General features: G+C 36.2%; 2 protein-coding genes across 2 annotated transcripts; both read left to right on the top strand.

Moving 5' to 3' along the window:
• Nucleotides 1-1,568: 1,568 nt before the first annotated feature.
• fam167b (family with sequence similarity 167 member B) lies at nucleotides 1,569-4,520 on the top strand. The gene is made up of 2 exons (XM_059520365.1): nucleotides 1,569-1,958; nucleotides 2,782-4,520. The coding sequence occupies exons 1-2, from the start codon at nucleotides 1,653-1,655 to the stop codon at nucleotides 3,043-3,045; spliced, it is 570 nt and encodes a 189-aa protein (XP_059376348.1). The 5' UTR covers nucleotides 1,569-1,652; the 3' UTR covers nucleotides 3,046-4,520.
• Nucleotides 4,521-6,857: 2,337 nt separating this feature from the next.
• Nucleotides 6,858-22,414, top strand: LOC132112728 (tyrosine-protein kinase Lck-like). Its single transcript, XM_059520364.1, has 13 exons — nucleotides 6,858-7,226; nucleotides 9,684-9,793; nucleotides 11,463-11,529; nucleotides 11,615-11,705; nucleotides 11,898-11,999; nucleotides 12,894-12,997; nucleotides 13,362-13,511; nucleotides 13,655-13,807; nucleotides 15,823-16,002; nucleotides 19,185-19,261; nucleotides 21,235-21,388; nucleotides 21,509-21,640; nucleotides 21,764-22,414. Exons 2-13 carry the CDS (start codon nucleotides 9,689-9,691, stop codon nucleotides 21,967-21,969), a joined length of 1,521 nt encoding a protein of 506 aa, XP_059376347.1. The 5' UTR covers nucleotides 6,858-7,226; nucleotides 9,684-9,688; the 3' UTR covers nucleotides 21,970-22,414.
• Nucleotides 22,415-22,622: the final 208 nt, after the last annotated feature.

Below are 22,622 nucleotides of genomic sequence, written 5' to 3'. Positions count from 1 at the left end.
AATCACATAACAATTAAAAGCTTTCAGATTATGAATACATCTCAATGTCAAAATATTTATATACCCTTATGACTGGTTTTGTGGTCCAGAGTCACATTGATATATAGCCTACAGGTGCATCTAAAAAAATAGAATATTGTGAATTTTTTTCTTTTTCTTTTTTACTTATTTCAAAAAGTAAAACTTTCTTATATTCTAGATTAATTAAACCTAAGGCAAAACTTTTCAAAAGTTTTAGAGCTTACAGACAGTTAATAATAAAGGTAAAAAAAATCCACCTTGGGTAGAATTAAATAACTTTTTATTCACATCTACACAATGCTTCTCTGAACTTTTTCGAGGACCCCCCAACACCCCCTTGCGGATCTCTGGGGGTCCCTGGACCCTAGTTTGAAAACCGACGTATAGGCCTACCGTTCGTTTTAGAATAACACACCATTAATACCTGATTGATTCTTATTGTATTCCTAACTACATAAATGTTCACTGCAATTTCTCAACATCAGCAGGAGATGGAGACATTCTGTCCTAAAACAGTTCCAAAGACTCAAGTTGGATTTTTCTGGATATAATGTAAGTTAATATAAGTTAACTATTTTAAAATGAAGTCTGGTTTTTAGCCAAAAAATATAAAGAAGCTAATTCAGGTAACACCATAGGAATACATGGATATCCTTGCGGGGGACCTCGTTTTAAATAAATAGTCCTAAAGCCCTTTTAAGACCCATTTGAAAATAATGTAAAATATTTAAGCTACTTTCTATTAAGTTTCTCTTTTTTGCTTTTTATCTTTCATTAGAATTAAACAATCTTTGATTACCAAACTATATTATTATTAGGATTATTATTATGGCTAATAATAATAATAATAATTATTATTATTATTGATATATCTTTTTTCTCTCTCTTTTACATTTTCAAGAACCTCATTGGCAGCTCTCAGGGGTGTTCCGGTTTAAAAATTCACTAATATGCATAGGGTTTGTTTCATAATGAATATATATATATATATATATATATATATATATATATATATATATATATATATATATATATATATATATATATATATATATATATATATATATATATATATATATATTGATATCTTTCCGAATCCAATGCTAGATTTTAGATTCTTACTGCAATTCCTCAACATCAGCAGGAGATGGAGACACTCTTTTGTAAAACAGTTGACAAATACTTACTTTGTGTTATTATTGGCGAGATCTTGCTGAGCTAGAAGCAGTGTGAACGAGTTTTGGGCCACAGGATACATCAGTTAAATGTTTACTTGTCATTCCTTGGTTAGTTGTCTTTGTGATAACAAATAGTTTATCTGTTCTGAAACTTGTTCTGAAACTTCTCAAGGTGGTTTTGAGCGCATGTGAGGTTAGGTGTCAGTGACCCTGTACCACTTGAATAGTTCCACATGAACACGAAATGTCGCGTTTGGCCGCAACATGCAAGTTCAGACTGTCTAAAACAACGATAGCCTGTCAGTATGCTGCCAGAGAATGGGCGGTCATTTCTCTGTCTATATAAACATTAGCACAGCACACCTCTTGAGATTAATCACTCTTGCACATGATCGGGCACGGCACAGCGCACATGTCTGAGCAGTCACAGTCTCGCCTATCTAAAGCAGCTCAATGATGGAGTTCAGAGAGCTGGGAGCAGACGAGAGCTCTGAGGGCAATACGGAGGATCTGGATAATGTAAAAGCCCTGACAGAGAAACTCAAACTCCAAACGCGCAGACCGTCGTACCTAGAATGGAAGGAGCGACTGCAGGCTCGCCCGTGGACTGATGCCACTCAAGGTTCAAATGCGAGCAGCCCAGGATCTGTGGAGAAGGACACTCAGCTATCCGACATCTGGAAAGATGGGATGCCTTACAAGAACATCTGCGGTTTTGATACTATGGACGACGCGTTAGAGTGGCTCAGAAACGAACTGGTATTGTATTCATAAGCTTTAGGTTTTATTTTTATTTAAACGTTTGACAATTTTTTGAAAATGTCATTCTATCTATCTATCTATCTATCTATCTATCTATCTATCTATCTATCTATCTATCTATCTATCTATCTATCTATCTATCTATCTATCTATCTATCTATCTATCTATCTATCTATATCTGTCTGTCTGTGTTCTAAATCATTTATATTTCTAGAAAATGTTGTTGAACTCTCTATTCACCAGAGAATCCTGAAAATCCTATCACGGTTTCCACAAAGATATTAAGTCAAATATGAAACTGAAGACCGGAGAAATAACTTCTGAAAATTCAGCTTTGCCACAACAGGAATAAATTACATTTTAAAATATATTCAAAAAAGTAATAAAAAATGTAATTATTGTTTTTGATATTTTTGGTCAAATAAATGAAACCCTTAGTGAGCATAAGAGACTTCTTTGAAAAACATTTAAAAAATCTTATCCAACCCAAACTTTTGAACAGTATATCTCTATTAAATGATATAAAATATATGTAAATAATATACTGTATATACCATAAATACTAATACAAAATAAGTAATATAACAGAATAGTACAGAGTACAACACAGGCGACATGACTCTCGTCTCGGCATATTGCACCTAAATGTCACACAGGTGTAGAAACTTGAGTGGGTGTTTGACAGAAAGGTGCGCTCTGTTCCCTGCATGTGTGCCTGCTGTTCCAGACAATTTAATCTGATAATTACTGCTGGTTATCAAAGACTTGATGTGTGAGCTATAAAATGGTTCTCCCTTTCTCTTTCTCATTGCTCCTCAGCGGGAGATGCAGATGCAGGATAACCGTCTAGCACGACAGTTGATTCGCTTACGGGGAGAGATCCACAGGCTGAAGGTGGAGCAGGTGTGTCACCGTCACAAAGAGATGCTGGATGATGCCACATATGAGCTGGAGGAGTGTGAGGAGGACTCGGACCTGCTGTGTGACATCCCCATGAAAGCCACCTTCACTCTTTCCACCCCTCTCAAACATCTTGGTCTCACCAAGATGAACCTCAACTCCAGACGATTCTCGCTCTGCTGAGGGGCACGATGAGGAGAGATGCCCCTCAATGCACAGCTCTTACTGACACTGGAAGCCAAATATTTTTTTCATTTCAGTGTTAAAACTGGACTATTGAAAAAACTAAACAAAAAAAAAACACCCTTTAAGTTTTCTTCAAATCACTAAGCCTTAGTGACAGGTGGTCATATCTAAAAATGCAGTAACCAGCACTACAGTCTATACAACTATTAAACCACTTGTGAATGCGGACTCGCCTCAGGTCTGAGAAAGTCCTCATGCAGAGTTGGAAAAAAGTTTATATTAACTTTTAACAATAGCTGAACTGATCTGAGAATCAAGAGGAACCTGCTTCTGTGTCAAAAGGCGTGTGATTGGCACACACTCCCATGAGCGTTCCTGAATGCTCAGAGGAGGAAACACTCTCCTGTCGGTTTGGCTGTGATCCCGAGCAGCAGCCTCACAGGAAGTGTGAGTTTATGTTCAGGCATTTTGTCACCTTGTCTCTTAAATCCTAAAAATAACCCCCACTCTTCGGCTCAGCAACAACTGAAAAGTTAATCTCAGACTCTGTTTTGTTCAACCCACTGTCGGTGGTTGGACTTTAATAAGTTGAGGGTTAATTTTTGAGAATCTTGTGTTTGGGGAATTTTTATTCACAGGTCAGAGTTTTTATTGCCTCCTTTGTATCTCTACACAGAATCCATTCAAGTTTAGTTTACTTTATTACAAGCACTGGAAATTTAGCACTGCATTTGTTCATGGATACTGTAAGTGCTTATATCAAAAGCGCCATGATAAATTACAACATATCAAAAAGGATATTTATTATTTAATAACTTGGGACTAAATGAGTGTTACCAATTTATAATAGATTTGATATATATGAAATAAATGCATCGGTTCAGCAAGGATGCATTAAATGATTTTTACATTGTTTAAAAAAAATGAAGGATCATGAAACATTAAATACTGGAGTAATGACTGAAAATTCAGTTTTGCCTTCACAGGAATAAATTACATTTGAAAATATATTAAAATAGACTTATAAATAAAATAAAATTAACTTTTAAATTGTACAATATTACAGTTTTATACAGCTGTATTTTTGATCAAGTAAATGCAGGCTTTGTGATCATATAAGACTTCTTTCAGAAACATCACAAACTATTTTACAGAACCCAAACGTCTTAATGGTAGTGTACATAATGTTTTTTTAATTAGTAAAATGTTTGATGTACAAATGTTTAAGTGCACTGTTAAGGGTATAAAACGTCCTTTTGCTTTCAATCACCTGTTTACTAAAATCAAACACAATGACTGCCTTTTTTCCCCGCACAGGGCTACAAAAATGCCTTGAATTTGACTTAAAATAACTTAAAAAGTTATTTTGAAGATATATTGCGATTGATATTGTAATTTAGAAGAAAGGAGAAAAACATTGCTCATTCACTGTAACTCATTCACTCATAATAAAAATCTATGAATCTTTTGAACATTGTTGCTTTACATTTGTAAATAAATGTTATATTTGTAAATACAAGTATTTAAAACCATTATTTTCCTTTTGATCAAAAGTTTCTTTGATTTATGTATTTGTGTAATTATTTTTGAGCGGCTCTTATCTAGCTCTGATTCTTCTGTCTCGCACATCCTCACATGAATAAACCCAGAGGGTTTTTATGCGGTGTTATCACACAAATGAAAATAGATGATATTTATCAGAATAGGCTGCATTTACCAGTAGATAAGTCAAACAATGGACCAGTTGCTTTATTGATTGTAACTGCAGTGACGGCACTGACTGACAAAAGGAGCATGTGACACATGCCAAGAAATGATCTCATGCTAGATAAATATGGGAGAGAGAAAGGGAGTGACATTGGCAAGGAAAGCCATCTTTCCTAAAGCTGTTCTCAACACTGATATTACAAGCATTTGTAGTTTACGTATCATAAACCCAATGGCATTAGGGCAAGTGCCTTTGTTGAACAGTTCATACAAGGGCTGCTTTAGATTCCTCCTTCAAACAGAAACATGAACTATTTAGGTCACCTGTGAAGACACAAAGGTGTTTAGTTGTGTTCCAGATACAGATTCCCTCGAGGCCTAGAAAAGAAAACAAACACTGAGCCATGAAAGTGTCATTCTGCTTTGTAGAGCTTAAATGAAACCATCACGATAACCTACTTTGAACTCGAGTGCATATGTAATAAAGGAAAAAGATGGTTTGCTCATTTGGTGCTTTCACTGAACATTAAATTATTCATCAATGTGTTATCCGTCAAAGTAAATTATTCGTCAAAGTGTTAGATTTGTCTGTTACATAAATGCATAAATCTATTTGCATCTCACAAAATGGATGTAAAAACATCTACGGTATTTCCTGGAAATAATTCGGTTGATATAAAGCTTATCGATCCTGCTATATATCTCCTGCTTTCAAAAGTTTTAAGACCAAGGACTCACAAATATAATGATCCCTTTTGTACTGAACCCTTTTTCTAGCACATAAAGCCAATTGAAAAACTCTTGAAATGTTCGCTGAAAATTCTTTGCTTATTTGAAATATATTTTGTTGACATATTTTCAACGCAATATTAAAAATAATAAATTGATTAATATTGTTTCAACACATCTATCACAAAACTATATGCATATTTTTGTTTTTGCCGTTAAAACACATTACATATATTTAATCTGTTCAATTTTCCAAAGCTCTAGCAGCCAGTTTTTTTTTTTGGCATGGATTCATAATCTCAAAACATTAAATGAACATTTGCTCTCACAAGAGATGTAACTGTGAATATATAACTGTCTGTTAAGATGATCTGCCCCACTCAACCCCCCTCCTCTCAACCACAAGACCCCCAAGGAATGGAAAAAAAAACAAGCCATTGTTTCAGGCGCTCACTCAAACTTACAGCTACAAACAAAAAAAAAAAGAAATCCATCCAGGATATGACTTTAGCAAAAATCCTCCTGATGTGGTTCATCATGCATGCAAAGCGATCTGATTGAGTACTTATTTGTTTTCACTGTTTAACCCCCCACCTCCAAACCACAACGAAGCACCCATTTCTGCTGTGATCACCGGACTCACCACATGAAAAGCCTGGTCAGAAGTTTCATTCATGTAGGACGACACAAATCAAAATAAATACACATGCTGGAGCAGGCTTAGGTATAGGTGTCTAAATTAAGATGAGGGCTCCTGCAGTAGAAAACTTAAGAATGTACCTCATTTCCTTTGAATGTTTGGGCCGTGACTTCCTGCAAGAGCATGCACCATTTGCAGACTGATGCCACAACAAAAGTGTGCGGTCTGCTCAGAGAGAATGAGATACAGAGAGAGAGACGGAAAGCGTTTAAGAAACAAATAATGGCAAGAGACATGAGCCTCATATCCAAGTAGCTAGTTAGAAATGTCAAATTTACCTCAAAAAATATTAGTTGCATATTAGTTTTATTTTCTGGTGTTTGTGGGTTTGCACATGCATATCCACACTTATGTATTAGTAAAACAGTTTTGCAAAAGAGGCCTGCTTTTATAAAAGAGCATTGACATTCGGTTTAATGTAAACTTGAGGCCTTAATGTTCACAAATGCCTCATGGAATAGAAATGTGTGTAACAATTCTGAGCTTAAACATTTAAATGTAAAGTATTGTGACTCTTTTTAGTACAAATACAACCCAAAAACCCATGTATGCCGTTAAAGTTTCCGCTCTTTGACATCATGGCACCACAAAAGCAGGTGACAAGTGGAGTCCTGACCCAGAATCCTTCACTCCAGTGACACCAGCTGCTCAGAGTAGTGTGCACCTGCTGACAAATGTTAAATATCAGCTCAAACACCTCAACGACAGGAAGCTCTATCATCAGCTTGCTCTGCACCACTGTGGTGTGTGTGTGTGTGTGTGTGTGTGTGTGCGCGTGTGTGTGAGTGATGCCTTTGCAAATGATCTGCCTTCGTTAAGGTGGGAAGTCAGTCTGTGACGTGACTTACAAAGCCTTACACACTTTAGCAGCACATGTCTTCGATACACGCCGAAGCTTTACAGATCTTGTCGGTTTGTCTGTAATCTTGGTTTTGTTGCTCTGTGGCAAAATGTGTTCTTCATAAAATCTAAAGCTAAAGACATGACAATGCTTGCTGAACTGGCCCGTCACTAACATCAGCAACTTCTGTCAACAGAAAAGGTAAGTTTTACCAACTGGGATCTAATTTTGTTTATTTAAAACAAGGCCAAGATTAGTTTTAATGAGTATAGGTTATCAGGCCGGTAAAAGTATTCTCAGACAGTCTTTTTTTAAATCACTAAGTGATTTATCAGATGAAATTTTACGACATAAACTAAAGCCTGAGACAGTCTGAGATGGAGCAGAAGAAACTATTTAAAAAAATTAGTATCAACCAATTATAAAAAAAGAAAAGAAATCAAAAAGAGCTTCAAACTGAGCTGAGAATATTTGCTAAAGAAATTTAAGGCTTTTATTTTCTTTAAAAAATGAATCAGCGATGTACATTTACAGTTATGTACATTTATAATACAGGGATAACATCTTTCAATTCTGATGTAGAAAAGCAGAAGTGAGAGTGTGTTTGGTTAAAAATCATATCTATAACGGCACTGTTTAAATCAAAATTTCTAGAACGTTATACACTTTCGGCTCTTTAGCGTTAAAAATTCATTATATTTTAATGCAATTATATTTTAAGTCATTCACAAAGGAAATAAAGAGATAATATCATAAATATCATCACTGCATGTGTTGTATCGTATTAAACCTCAAGGTCAGTCAATAATAATTTCATGATTTTATATTGAAATTGTGATTCAGTCACTAAGGAAGTTTTTTAGATTGCGTTTCACCACTGTATTTGAACATTAAATCAGTAAAAAAAAATTTATCTCCAGTCCAAGAAAAGAAAAATCATCAAAAATTAACAGATTAAATTATTTATTTATTATTATTTTTCGCAAAAGGGAAATTTCATAAATATTACGTCGGACAAACTATGCGTTCCTACTAAATACTGCATTCTCGCTAGTATTGGCTGCCACTTTCATTTTCTAACAGTCATTCTTTTATTTATTACTCCAAATCCAAATCAATTTCATGATGTATGTGTTAAGGTCATTTATTTATTTATTTGGGAAGGTATCAGTCATAAATAGGAATTTTTCGAAACATTCTAAACTGGTATTATAAGATAACGTAAAACACAACAGCTTGGTATACAATAGGCCTAGGGACAATAAAATCTAAATTTGTATTAAGTTTTGACTGTTTGGTATGAATTAGTGAAGTTTTTTCCTCATGTCTCAACCTCTTGACTTCTGTTTGCTCTCAAACATAATGTTGATTTAATGATATATATATAAAAAAACTTTGATTGATTGTGTCGGTGAGATTGCAGAGGCATTTTATCTGTTTGGCTTCATTTCAAACCAATACCCATCCTCCTGTAACAGGAGAAACTGGAGGCCTTAATGAGCACAAAGCCATCTGTCATCATCTACTCACCCTCATTTCATTCCAAACCTGTATAACAAGTGAAAGTGTCTTAGTGTTTTTGCATATATAGTGAAAGTTAAAACAACCCCCAGTAACTAAGGGATTAAAAAGACACCTGTGTCACAACAACATTAACTATGCTTCGTACTTCAGAAAGCAAACTTAACCCAAAACATTTGACCTTGGCGTGCATGTTTTGAGACTGATTTGCACTGATACTGGTAGGGTCAGGTACAGGCCGTGGGTCAGTGGAAAGTCTTGTCTCCTGCTTTGATTTGGGCTGATCTCCCAAACTGTCCCATGAGCGTGCAGTGTTCTGTTTGACCCAGAGGCTTAAGCTTTTCCTGACCCACCAACACAGTTTCTCATGGGTCCAAGCCCCACAGAGACATACACAGTGAGTTAGCACATTATTTATCTGCTTAATGGAAATGAAAATGCTTGTGGGCTTTTGTGTTTACATATTTAAATTTTTACAAAAATACAGTTCCTCCTCCCGTACAAACACTTATGCACAGGGCATTTTCATGAACTTTCCAGGTTCATAACGCTAAACACACCATGCTCAAGACACACACACATGCATGCGGATCAATGTAATCCAAATCCCTTTGTTTATAAAAAAAAAAAACTGTCTGAAACTCAGTGTTTGAGTTGGAAAAAGTGTGTCTAGAATTCATAAAGAGGATTAACCTCCGTTACAGATATGGTCCAGGCTCCAGAACAGTTTTTTTTTTTTTTTTTATAGAAAAAAACTGTTTGTCCAACCCTGTGGACACATAGGCCTATTAAATGTTAGGCCTAAATATAAAATTTATGTTTGTTGTTCTTTTTCTCTGATATATCAGGAAATAATTAATCTAGTGTGAGCAGTCTTACACAAAATATTCAGTTCAACTACTACAATCATAAAAACGTAACGAGAATACATGTCAAATAGTCACAAATATATACACAGCATAATGGTAAAACATAATTATTGTAAATGTAAATTTATTAATTGCTTTATTTAGCCACTGCTTCAAACTTTTTATTCGCCAGGAGCTAGTTCGCTTGACTGATGAACTGATGACCATATACTTGGATATGCTTACTGTAGTTCTAATAATTATGTCACTGTATTTCTCTCATGCTTAGCAAATATGGGGAATTGTGGCTCTTTTGATCCTGATGACGAATTCTCCTACCATCCAGATGAATGGTGTGATCAATGTAACTGCCCAAAGCCTCCATCCAGTCAAATACAGGTATGTCTATGTGTTTTTGTATTGTATGTCTGCTGACGAGAATGTTAGCTACACTTAACTCTTATTTTTTTAACTTAGATAAGTTAGGGTGAGCTAAACAGACGCTTGTGAAAAGAAATAGCTTAATCAGGCAAGTATCTATACCAACCATGTAGGCTGCTCGAGCATTTAGTATCCGAATCAAAAGGAAGAGAAATAGGCTATATAGTATCGGAAGGTATGGCGATAAAGTATACTGTTAAAGTAAATGCTTTCCTTTTTTTCAATTTTAAAAATATATATAAAACATATTTAAGATTCCCAAACAGTTAGCGAGCTGTGCTAGAGTGGTTACAAGACCTTTAGGTTGAAGAACTAAGATATTTTGCCCAACAAAAAATCCAGTAGAAACCCCCGTGAGAAGTCATTGAATAATTCACATAATGAGTAGAAAATTGTAGTAGCCTATTTCTACATTAGAAAAGTAACAGTGACCGTTTTTTTTCTTTATTTGATATATCATACGATTTCATAATTTTGAGACAGTTGAAAAAAAGGCAGGTTGTTACGTGACAAAGTGACAGAGAAGTCACAAAATATGTGGAGAAAAGATACAGAAAGGAAGTGGTAGAGACATTCTCTACACTAAAGAGATGCATTACAAATCTCTGTGGTTTATAAAGCAAGACAAAACACAACGAAGTCTCACAAAGTGCTACTCAAAGCATTAAAAAAAAAAAGATCTGCCTTGCTCAAACTGAAATGGAATATTTGTGTTTTTAGGGTGAAAATCCTTAATGCTTAGCAAGACTGATAATCTCAGTATATCTTCTATAGATGGTTGACCACTGACCCCACACTCTTAAAACTGATGTGTTGAAAATAACACAACCTGTTGTATTATCTTACTCAGTCGAAATCTCTTTTTGTCTTAGGCCTACTTCTTAAAGTAGGCCTAACCCCAATACATAAATGTTTTCAGGTGATCTCTTAATCTGTAATTGTGTTTAGTTCAGTTTAATCATGTGGAAAAAAATTTTTTTTGTATGTAATATTCTAATTGAATTCAGCACAAATACTTATACAAATACTTAAATAATCATAATAATTGTATCTGTTCATGGTCTATTTGCATTGATGTGACACATTCTTCAGACAAGTCAACCCACTAACCCACTTACATAATTTAAGGGAAATGAGCCTTTGTGTTAGTAATCAATTGTGATTTGTTTTTATTGAAGTAGATTAGAAATTAAAGGGAACAGCACAGTTTGTTTATGGCATACTGATAATTATGGAATGTTTGCTTTTACTGAGGTAGTGGTTTTCGTAATAGGCTGTGAAAGAAGAAAATAAGAACAGCTCCACCCTATTAAGGGAAGTGGCTTTGTGTGGTTTATGACATTCCTAACTTATTGAGACAGGTTAAAGATTTTGATGTCATGAAGAGCTTATCATGGAAATCGTTAATCATAGTCGAATACTTAAAACCACTTTCCTTCAGACATTTTTAATAGCTTATTTAATATTTGTGTTTTTAGAATTTTTATAATAATAATTGCCATAACTGTTCTGATTTTAAACATGGACAGAATTACAGTCACTGTTTTATAGCTGTAGCCATATTTTTTATTAATGAATATTGTTTATTCATACTGGATTTTGACATTGTTTTCTATCATCTCTCAAGCAGAACTATGATCCTCTGATTCCTTATCCATCCCAGTACACACCTCCACCATCATCTCCTCTTCCAGGTGAGAAGACACATTCAAAACTTCCTACAGATATGCTCATAATAGTTGTTTCAGACTGTTCACTGTTGTCATCTGTGTATTCCAGAGAACCTGGTGGTAGCCTTATACAAATATGAGCCGTGCCACAGCGATGACCTTGGGTTTGAGAAAGGGGAGAAGCTAAAAATCCTAAATGAGTAAGCAAAGCCTAGATTCAAACAGTCTGACAATCTCAGTAGATCATCAAACATGGTTGACCATTCACCCTCACCAACTCAATTTGGGTTTTGAGAAGCTGAATTGAACTGAATGTCAATTTATTTGTGCCGTTTTAAGAGCAGATACTGTCATGGTTTAAACTATAATGTATGTGTCTATGTGTGTTTTAGAGATGATCCTGACTGGTTCATGGCGGAGTCTCTGTTTACCGGGCAGAGGGGATACATACCACAGAATTTTGTAGGGAAACTGAACAGCATGGAGACAGAACCGTAAGTAACGCAATGATCGATTGCATACAAAGGGCACACACTCACATATATCCAAATAAATCCACATGAGCACAATTAAATCCAACGTTTTGGCATGAAACTCTAGATGGTGCAGTCCGATAGGTCAAACTCAATCTAACATAAGGACATCATCACATGGCACAGCTGATTGGATCTTTTTGGATCAGCAGCCAATGAGCTTGCTGGAAACCCTCCACCTTCCCCAGCTCCACCTGTATAGATCTGCTACGGGGTGATTCATGCTATATGGGGGTCATTTCATACATGTTATATGTGCAGCAGCAGTATTTCTTACATACTCACAGCAGCATGTTGTGGATGAATTGGCAATGTAGCAAATCTGTGTATTTGCTCTGCTGCAGCAACAGCAGCAGCATAGCAGATCTATTCCACCAAGATCCTCCAACACATTAACATTGTCATATACATTACTATGCTAATCTCTCCTAGAGTTGTCATGACAGAAATGTATTTATGCAGATCAGCTGCTGTGGGTTTCTGGATAAAGAAGATTAAATCAACCTCCCCACAGTGAGATCTGGGAAATACCACCCCAAATCTGTGGCTGAAAGGTTGATTCATTTAGGGCAACCCTTGCTGCTTACGACAGATGATTACGGGGTGTCAGTAATGGAAAGAATAGAAAAAAAAATACTCCCACAAATCTCACAAGTTTCTGAGCATCACTACCCCAGAACCTGCTGACGGCACATTTCTGCATATGTTCAGGTTTAAGACTTTTGATCGTGGGAGGATCTGATCGTGGGAGTAATGGAACATCCCAACCCTGTATCTTTTAAACAATTGAAACCCCAAAATGAGACAATTAATGAGTCAAACCACTAAGAAAATGATGATTTTGTTGTGTTGCAGGTGGTTCTTTAAAAACCTTTCCAGGAACGACGCCATGAGGCAATTACTGGCCCCCGGTAATACGCAGGGCTCCTTCCTCATTAGAGAGAGTGAGACCACACCAGGTATAAAACAATTAATTTCTCCCCACACAACAACAAAAACAAACACAGAAATATAAGGGCACATCAGACAGTGCTATCATATTACAATACTGGCTTAATACAGGCTTGTATATAATTACAAAATGTAAAAAAACTAAATATGATTACATAAACATTTAAAAAATACTGTTAAATATATTTTTAAAAAATTAATACATTTCAAATAAGTTACAGGAAAAGATGAATTAAAGAACATTTTCTTCATGTCATTAACTGTAAAATGACTCCAATCTAGAAATTCTCACTGTTATGAAGGTGGATGCATGACTGTATGTGCAACTGGCAGCCTCTGACTCTGGATTTTCCTGTTGTTCTGGTGCCTTAGGTAGTTTCTCCCTGTCAGTGAGAGACCTGGACCACACACAGGGTGACATCATCAAGCACTACAGAATTCGCAACCTGGACGCGGGCGGATTCTACATCACCACCAAGATCTCCTTCAGCTCCCTCTCAGAGCTGGTCAAACATTATTCACGTATGTTCAAGTGTTCATATGTACCTTACACAGATCGGTCAGGTTATTCATAAAAGGCATAAGAACAGCTCAGTCACTCTGTTTATAAGATCTCAAATGTAGTGTGGTTGAAAAGTGACATTTGTTTCTCTTCCTCTGTGCAGGAGAGGCCGATGGCCTATGCACTCGCCTGGTGAAGCCGTGTCAAACCCGAGCCCCTCAGAAGCCCTGGTGGCAGGATGAGTGGGAAGTGCCCCGTGAGTCTCTCATACTGGAGCGCAGACTGGGCCAGGGGCAGTTTGGTGAAGTATGGATGGGTAAGAAGTGTTTTACTTCCTAACTTGAGTTGAGTGTATTTCTTAATGTCGAGATTCAGGGTGAAAGACTGAGCAACAAAGTTTTTTAGACAAATAAGAATAAACATCAAATGCAGTTCAGCATCCAGGTGTTGTGCCTGGCCAGGTTTGCCTTTGCTTGTCTGGAAACGTTTGCAAATGTGAGCAAACATTGTGCATTGGACCATCATGAATGGGTAAAGATAAACATGCATCTACAGGCTTATGTGTTATGAGTGTGTCTCCCCGACCACCTGGCTTATCAGAACTGTACATATAGTAAGCTTGTTGGAATGTTTGACTAATGTTTAGCATTGGAGATAGTCCAAGAATTGTAAATTAGCAGAATCAGCATTTTAGGTAGTCTCATCCTGTGATCTAAGACACTCCTGTGAGCTAAAAACCACTGATATAAAATATTAAGGATATGAATTATGCTACATATTTTTGTTTAGATACCAACAGGATGCCGCAATTTTAGGATTACAGTAACATCATGGCCTAAACTCATGTTTTTTGTTTCTATATTGACAATATTTTTCTTTTTTAAATGTGACCAGTTTTCAAACATAAACAAACTACAGTAGAATTATGCTCGTCTTGTCTTGACCCTAAAATAGAACCATAGAAGTCACATCGAGGCTTTAGTTTCAACCACTTCCTGTCCCTGGTTGTTATAGCAACCGGCATGTTTCCCTCGTTGCCTGTCAGCTCCATGACTAGAAGGGCCCGCATCATAGATGCCATTTTGTTTGGTTTTGCAGTGAATGTCTTTCCTCATTCAAATCAAAAAACCGTTTCATGTACTGAACCGTTCCATTCATTAAACCACAGCCGTTTTCATTTGTGATAACATCATACAAATCAAACCCATAGAAAAAAAGTCAACCGGTTTTCAAGAAGTCAAACACTGTGAAGCCAAAGAAACTTGGTGAAGGAAAACATTGTGAATTTCTCACAGATCAAATTCTTTAAAAACACCCTCAAATATCGCAACAGTTTTCACAATGCCACTTATTTCAAAATGCTTTTATAACAACAGAAATATTAGACTCATACCTTAATGAAATAGTATGGCCTCAGGAAAATAAATTTTCCAGTGAATGAGATATTTTTTATATTTCAAAATCAGCCTTAAAGTGATAGCTCACCCATAAAAATTAATTTTTTCTTGTTTTGTTTTTTTGAGGGTTTTGTACTGTTTGGTTACCTGCATTATTCAAAATATCTTCCCTTGTGTTCCATTGGGAAAAAAGTAGTCGTAGTACAGGTTTATAACAACATGAAAAATTTGATGACAGAATTTTCATTACACTCTAAAAAACACTGGTTGTTATTAAGTATTAAGTAACCAAGTTGGGTTGTTATTAACCCAAGGGCTGAGTTAATGTAGGACAGAACACATTTTGGGTTAATTTTACCCAGCAAATTAGGTTGTTTATTTAACCCAGCATAAGGGGTTGATTTAACCCAGATAAAGTTTATTAATTTTTACTATATTACTATCTTATTTTTTACTTCATACATTAAATAATGTTTACAGATTAACTGAAATCCTCTTACCTTTTCTAAAATAATCCACAAAACCACTGTGGTTTGCATGTTAACTTCCTTTATTTTCCTTTTATTATCATTTACAGCATTGCTTATATCATTTTTAATAGGCTATACATATTGTCCATATTTAAACTCGTTTAACAAACAATAAAACTAAAAGAGAAGAGACGCAAATCCCTGCTTTAGGATAACTAAACCGCTGGGTTAAGTCTGACCCAGGATCTGAGTAATACAAAAACTACCCAAACATTGGGTTGTTCCGTTTGACCCAGGAGCTGGGTAACACATAAACTACCCAAACACTGAAAAAATAACCTAAAATAATTACCAAAAGGCTCAACCCAGCATTTGGGTTAAAAAAATAACCCTGGGTTTTTTAGTGTAAGGGTGATCTACCCCTTTAAAATAACACAAACCCTTTATTCTCTCTCTGTTTACAGGGCTGTATAACAACAACCGTCGAGTGGCTATCAAGAGTCTCAAGACAGGTACCATGTCCATCAGCGCTTTCCTGGCTGAGGCGAACCTGATGAAGGCCCTGCAGCACCCTCGACTGGTGCGACTTTTCGCTGTGGTTACGCAGGAGCCCATTTACATCATCACTGAGTATATGGAGAACGGTGAGACACGCAAATGCACTTACACACTCACGCGAACAAGGGAGGGGAGACTTCAATGGAATGACAAAGCCTTTGTGTCTAGTATTAAATCATCCCCGCGTCCCACCTGAACTTCCTTTACAAAACACAGACACATTCATTGAGTAAACTTCCATTCAAACTTTCATAAGGGTTTCATGATCTAACAGGTCCGAGCAGTATCAGGATCATAAGCAGTCTTGTTTGCGTGTTAAGTCCGCTCTATGAAAACAAAGCTTTCTCAAGGCTTTGAAGATATTGGAGGCATCTCAATACGCGTCCCTCACTCACCTGAATGATTCTCAGCAGAGAAACATCAAACACCCCCTTTGAGTATTTTTGAGGGGCAACTTTTTTCAGTCTCTTTCATTGACCGCAGTGTTTTTATATTTACAGACATGTGCTCGGTCTCTTTTATTTATATGGACGAATGCACATCTATGAGCCTTTTTGAGTTTAATTATGATTATACACGCATCTTTGTAAGCATACAACACTTTATTCATAAAATCAAGATTTATCAACAAAAAATGCTTTTCAAAGATTTGGGGGTTGGAATTTTTTTTTTTATGTTTTTTAAAAGAAATCTTTTATGCTCACCAAGGCTGCATTTATTTAATAAAGTACAGTAAAAACAGTTAGTTATATTGTGTACAGTAATATTATTACAATAAGATCCCTTTATTCATTTTTAATATATTGCAAAATGTAATTTATGGCAATAAAAATTCTCTGGATTATTATTCAGGATTATTTTATTAATAGAACATTAAAGTAACAACATTTATTTGAAATATACATATTTTTGTCAGTTTAATTTGATCCTTGCTAAAAATGAATAAGAATAAAAAAACTGTGACTGTGTAAAAATGTTCAAGATTACAAAGGGACCAAATGTAAATCTTGCATTGCTCAACCACTAATCTGAATATTTGAGGTGACATGTCCCCCTCAATATCTGGTAGTCACAGCCTTCATTTTTATTCCTTCAAAATGTCTGGTGTTTAATCAAATGAGCTGATTCATGCCTTTCATCGTTCACTAAGAGGTTTTGACGTCCCTCATGTGTATGGTATGCAGAGCTTGTGTTTCATATCTGGTGGTGTTCCCAGCTTGAGTGTTCTAGAACAGAAAATGACCCACTTCAGTTTGTCTCACATCATTCTGTTTTAGCTGTCAGTATGTTGTTCTTCTTGTTCTTGTACACAGATCTGATGCATGTTTCAGAAGTCCCATTTTTTCAAAACATGTTCAAACTATTTTCAATCTGTTACCACGCCTTTTCCCCTAAGGATTAGTTCACTTAAAATAAAACTTCTGTCATCATTTACTCACCCTGATGCCATTGCAAACCAATATTACTTAGTTTCTTCTGTGGACCACAAAAGATGTTTAACAGAATTTCTGCGAGTTGTCAAGCTTAAAGCAAAAAACGACTTGAAATGAAAAATTTTGCACAAGTCCTAAGGCCTAAGATTTGTTTTTTGCTGGTTTTTGGTTCTTGACAGCCATCAGTCTACATTGTGTCTGAACCAACACAGTACCTCAAAAGATGCTAAAATATTGTTTGGTTTCTGCTTTGTGGGCATTTTATTTTTATGAGTTTATCTTGATGAGACTTTATTGACGAGAAAAACCTATACAGCTGCAGTTTGTTTCAGAAGGGCTAAAAATCTTTATAGTTGCAGTTATGTTGCTTAATTTTCTCTAACCACTAATACATAATAAGCCCCTCATACACACACCACATCTTACTGCAACCTGTTTATAGAGCAATGCACAACAAAACCGGACTTGACGTAGAAAGCAGGTTCACAGTTACAGCACAAATTCCATCATATTGAAAGACACAGAGAGATGCAGAAAGCAGCGGGACAGAGAAAGAGAATAAAAAATGAACAGTGTAATTTATTGAAAGTAAGTGTTCAAGGAATGCTTTCTAATTCATAGCCAACCATCCAGAAACTCACCACAACAAGTCAGACTCATAAATGCTCACCATGCTCACAAAAAAGACCTCCACAGAGACCACACCCTATCTTTTCTCTTTTTAACGCAACAATGGCACCTGAGGTCGTCATCAGCAGGCGTATTCCGTACGTTTTTCCATGTGTAACCTAGTATGGTTTGTTGGTCTCACTGCACCTAAGAGGATTGTTGGGCCTCCAGAATGTCATATTGATGCTGACAGTAACAAAAGACTCTCAGAGGAACAGCCACGTTACAACAACGTCAGCGCGCTGGTGGCGCAGCTCGTGAATGGTCCTGCTTTGTGTCCCCTCTTAAAGGAAGCTGATGGAACACTACGCTCAGCTTGTAAATCTCCCAATTCTTTGTTTAGGATGCATGTGGTGTGTTTTAAAGCACAATTGTTGTCTGTGTTTTTATTTTAAAGAAGAGGCTTTTTTCCACCCCTATTATTTTAACAATGGAGACAATAACAGACTGATTCAAAACATGGGAACTTTATCTAAACTTAACCACAACCTTGAATTTTACACCGTAATGCAACCTGAGATGAAAGGCGTGTATGGCTGATTACTTGAGTTCCTAACAGAGCATTTTCCGCTGCACCTTTGTGGGAATTTCCTCCAGGGTCAGTCGGATCTTCATTTTCCAACACAGCTTGTCGTCTCAAACGCAACAACTTTGGCCTTTAACACCAAACGTCTCAGTGACTAATCCAAACTGGTTGCACTAACTTCCTGAAGTTGTTTTGTTCTAGTTCTTGGATCTAATCTATATGCTATTTTTTGCATTTCTCGTAAACTCAGAGAAGAACATACAGAAGATTATATTACATACAGTGCCGAAACAACAGCATTCATCTATCTGCTGTTTCCTTTTGCTTTTGAACTAAAATGACTGATGGAAGAGAGAGCGCTTCCGGTATCATTCAGTTGTGGTTGAAGAATGTTTAAAAACGGCTGCTGAAGACAAGACAGAAGACTTACAAATTATAAAAAAGTGTTCAATTAAATCAAAGCAAAGCAAAGAGCTGAACATGCCCTGCCCAGTCTCACTTGATTAGTTTCCAGCCAGCCAGATTTATATATATTTATTTAACATTTTACAGTTTAAAGTGCATAGTTATTAAATTCTGATATCTTTTTTGCTGTATGTAAATTATGTATGTTACAATGTTGTGTTATCTCTAATTTTAGGTAGCCTGGTGGATTTTTTGAAGACTCCAGAAGGATGTGCTATACCCATCAATACGCTGATCGATATGGCTGCTCAGGTGGGCTACTTTACAGACCCTTGCATATCCTGTTTATCACTCATTCCTCTGTTTGACCACTGTCTCTAAGCTTGTGACGGCAGCGTTATTCAGCCGCTGCTCTGCTTCCTGATCTCATGGTTAACAATGAGCACGACTGTGTATGCTGGAACGAGTCTAGACACCTTAATACAACAACAACTGTACTGCTACCCAAGCCATCTATCTAGACTTATATATATATATATATATATATATATACAATGTAAATGATATATTATTTTTGAGCACCAAATCAGCATGTTAGAATTCATTCTCAAGGGTCACGTGACACTGAAGACTGGTAAATTACATTTTTACAAACTGACATTTTTACCCACAAACTGACAAAAGATAACAGAGAAAGTGAGAGGCAGGATGTTTTTGAAGCGGCATTACAAAGAGTCTTTCGCTTTAGGGATGAGCTTAGATGCTGTGTGATATCTCTCAGCTAGTCTTCTCCATAAAATGAGTGGACTTGCGTCTAGGCTTTTTTAAAATCTTGGTGAAATGAATACATGTAGCTTGTTGCCTCTTCTCAACACACACACAGATGAGATGCATGCCTACACATTTATGCTAACCTGACAGTTCTGAGGCAAAACCGTGAGGCATGTTCACATCAAACCAACACATTTTTGAACTATGACTTCCTTGAACAAATATGCGCACGGTGTCACAGTGCAACATCCTCTACAAAAAGCACACTATAATCATGCAACACCTATAACAACACATCTGCAAACATACATGCATACTGTACAGAAAAGCTATAGTATTATCAGCCCAAAATCACAGATTAGTCTAATTTTGCGCGAAAGAGTTGAAGAAACTGACAGGAAGACTACAGAGCTGATCTAGGAGAAAAGTTGTACTTCACTCTCACACTGTAGTGCTGATTCAAAAAGAGCAGACTTCTGAGAAGTTAAGCAGCCGTCTACCTTACTGTTCTGAGATCAGTTGAAGCTTCAGCTAGCTTAAATATGGTAAAAATAAAGAAAGAAGATACATCAGGCATCAGGAAGTATAGCAGCAAACCAGCCTTCTGTGTGGGTTTGTGCTGGGTGGAGTGGATCAGTGAGGGTTAAAAGTCAAATCAAGGGAAGTTAAAGCATGAACCTCCCTGTCTCAGGAACTGACCTCTGTCTGTGTGTGGAGCATGGGCTAGATTCGGAATGAAATACAAACCTACTAAAATGAGTAGGCCTATGTGAAACACCTATGCAACATTGCGGTCACATGACTTCATTGTGCACATTGCATTATTTTGTTTTGAAGAAATGAATAGGCCTACTTTATTCAGCAAGGATGCATTAAATCCAAAAGTGAACGTAAAAATATTTATAGCCCTAATGTTACAAAAGATTTCTATTTCAAACAAACGCTTTTTTTTTAACTTTCTATTTATCAAAGTGTCTTGAGGAAGAAGAAAAAAAGTATCACAGCTGCTGAAAATTCAGCTTTACCATGATAGGAATAAATGACATTTATTTTAAAATATGAATATTAAAATAGTAATAGTAATCTGAAATAGATCGTATTGACATTTTACATTATTTCTGATTTTATTGTAATTATTATTATTTGTATTTTTTTTTGTTTTTTGCTCAAACAAATGCCTTTGTGCGCATAGGAACTTTAAAAGAAATGTAATGGCATTGTAATTAAAGTAACATATTTTACACTGTCATTTGACAGTTCGATTAAAATAATGAATCAAGTAAGAGATTAAAAAAAAGAAAAACAAGTATTCATGCAAATATTACTTGCAGTTAATTTTTTACAGATAGAAGGTAAAGCACATTGCGTAGTGATATTTACAGTATATAGCGCAGTATTCTTTGTTATATTCACAGTATTTCATACATGCTTTGCATAGTATACATGTTATACTGTAGAAAAGCATGGCAGTATGCTATTCCGCCTTTTTATTAACACTGCACTGCCCCCTGCAGGTCGCAGATGGAATGGCTTACATAGAGCAGAAGAACTACATCCACAGAGACCTGAGAGCTGCCAACATTTTGGTGTCTGATGAACTCATCTGCAAGATTGCGGACTTCGGCCTCGCCCGCCTCATTGAAAATAACGAATACACTGCCAGAGAAGGTAAGGCAGCGTCTGTATCATGCTCTGTTATATCCTGTTATAAGATCTGATTACCAGAGAAAGACAGTTTGGCTAGAATACCAGAGATGCTTTAACAAAAAGATGCCTTAAATCACACAGGTGCAAAGTTTCCTATCAAATGGACGGCACCTGAGGCCATAAACTACGGCACCTTTTCAATCAAATCAGACGTCTGGTCGTTTGGAGTACTGCTGACTGAGATTGTTACCTATGGAAGAATCCCATATCCAGGTAACAAACAAGCTCTATGTGTTTCCTTTTTAACTTTGTATAGTAGCATTAATGGGAAATGCATTGTGAAATCATTCTGTCTCAGAATTTTTATTCCCCACACGGTTACTCTTGATCTTTCAGGAATGACAAACCCAGAGGTGATTGCAAATCTTGAGAGAGGGTACCGCATGCCTTGCCCCGATAACTGCCCCGAGGACCTATATGATATCATGAAACACTGTTGGACAGAGAACCCAGACAATCGACCCACATTTGAGTATCTGCGCAGTGTTCTAGAGGACTTTTTCACCGCCACAGAGAGACAGTACCAGGAGCAGCCCTGCTGAAAAAAATTCTCTTAGTAAACGTACAGTCCACGGGCTCACATTAAAGACTTGTATTGAAAAATATTCCAAAATACAGTTCAAGTCATCTTAAGTTAAGTGAAAAAACTGAGATTTTATGTCTTCTAATTGAAATGTTTTCTATAATAATCATTAACTGTTCAAACATGGATTTTGCCTTAGCTTTGTCCAACAGTGTGAAACAGGTGCATGTATAGTTTTTTTAGCAGATGGAATTTTTTATTATTTTTTTTTAATTACAAACTCAACAGGAAAATCTTTGGCTACAGTTGTAATCTTAATGAATGAGTGAATGCTTTCCTTTATGTTTTCCCCTTGAGCTTTTATTATTTCTTCATTCTGCTCTCAGATTTGTGTTTATTTTTTATATAAGCATATATAACTGCATCATGAAATATTGAGCCAGTAAAACAGTCCAAGAGATAAATGGGCCTCATTCTGTATCATTTCATTTGTTTGATCAAAACGCTTTCAGATTCACTCTGACTAATTCTGTTAAATATCTACGTCTTTCTGTAAACACGAACACATTTAAAAAAAAAAAAAAAAGAGAGAGAAATTGATTTAAAAAAAAAAAAAAAAAAAGAGAGAGAGAGAGAGAGAAATTGTTGCTTACCTTATCAGAAGTCAATGTA

Source organism: Carassius carassius, chromosome 32, assembly GCF_963082965.1.
Source record: "Carassius carassius chromosome 32, fCarCar2.1, whole genome shotgun sequence".
Lineage (NCBI taxonomy): Eukaryota > Metazoa > Chordata > Actinopteri > Cypriniformes > Cyprinidae > Carassius > Carassius carassius.
This window is presented reverse-complemented; position numbering and strand designations above follow the sequence as displayed.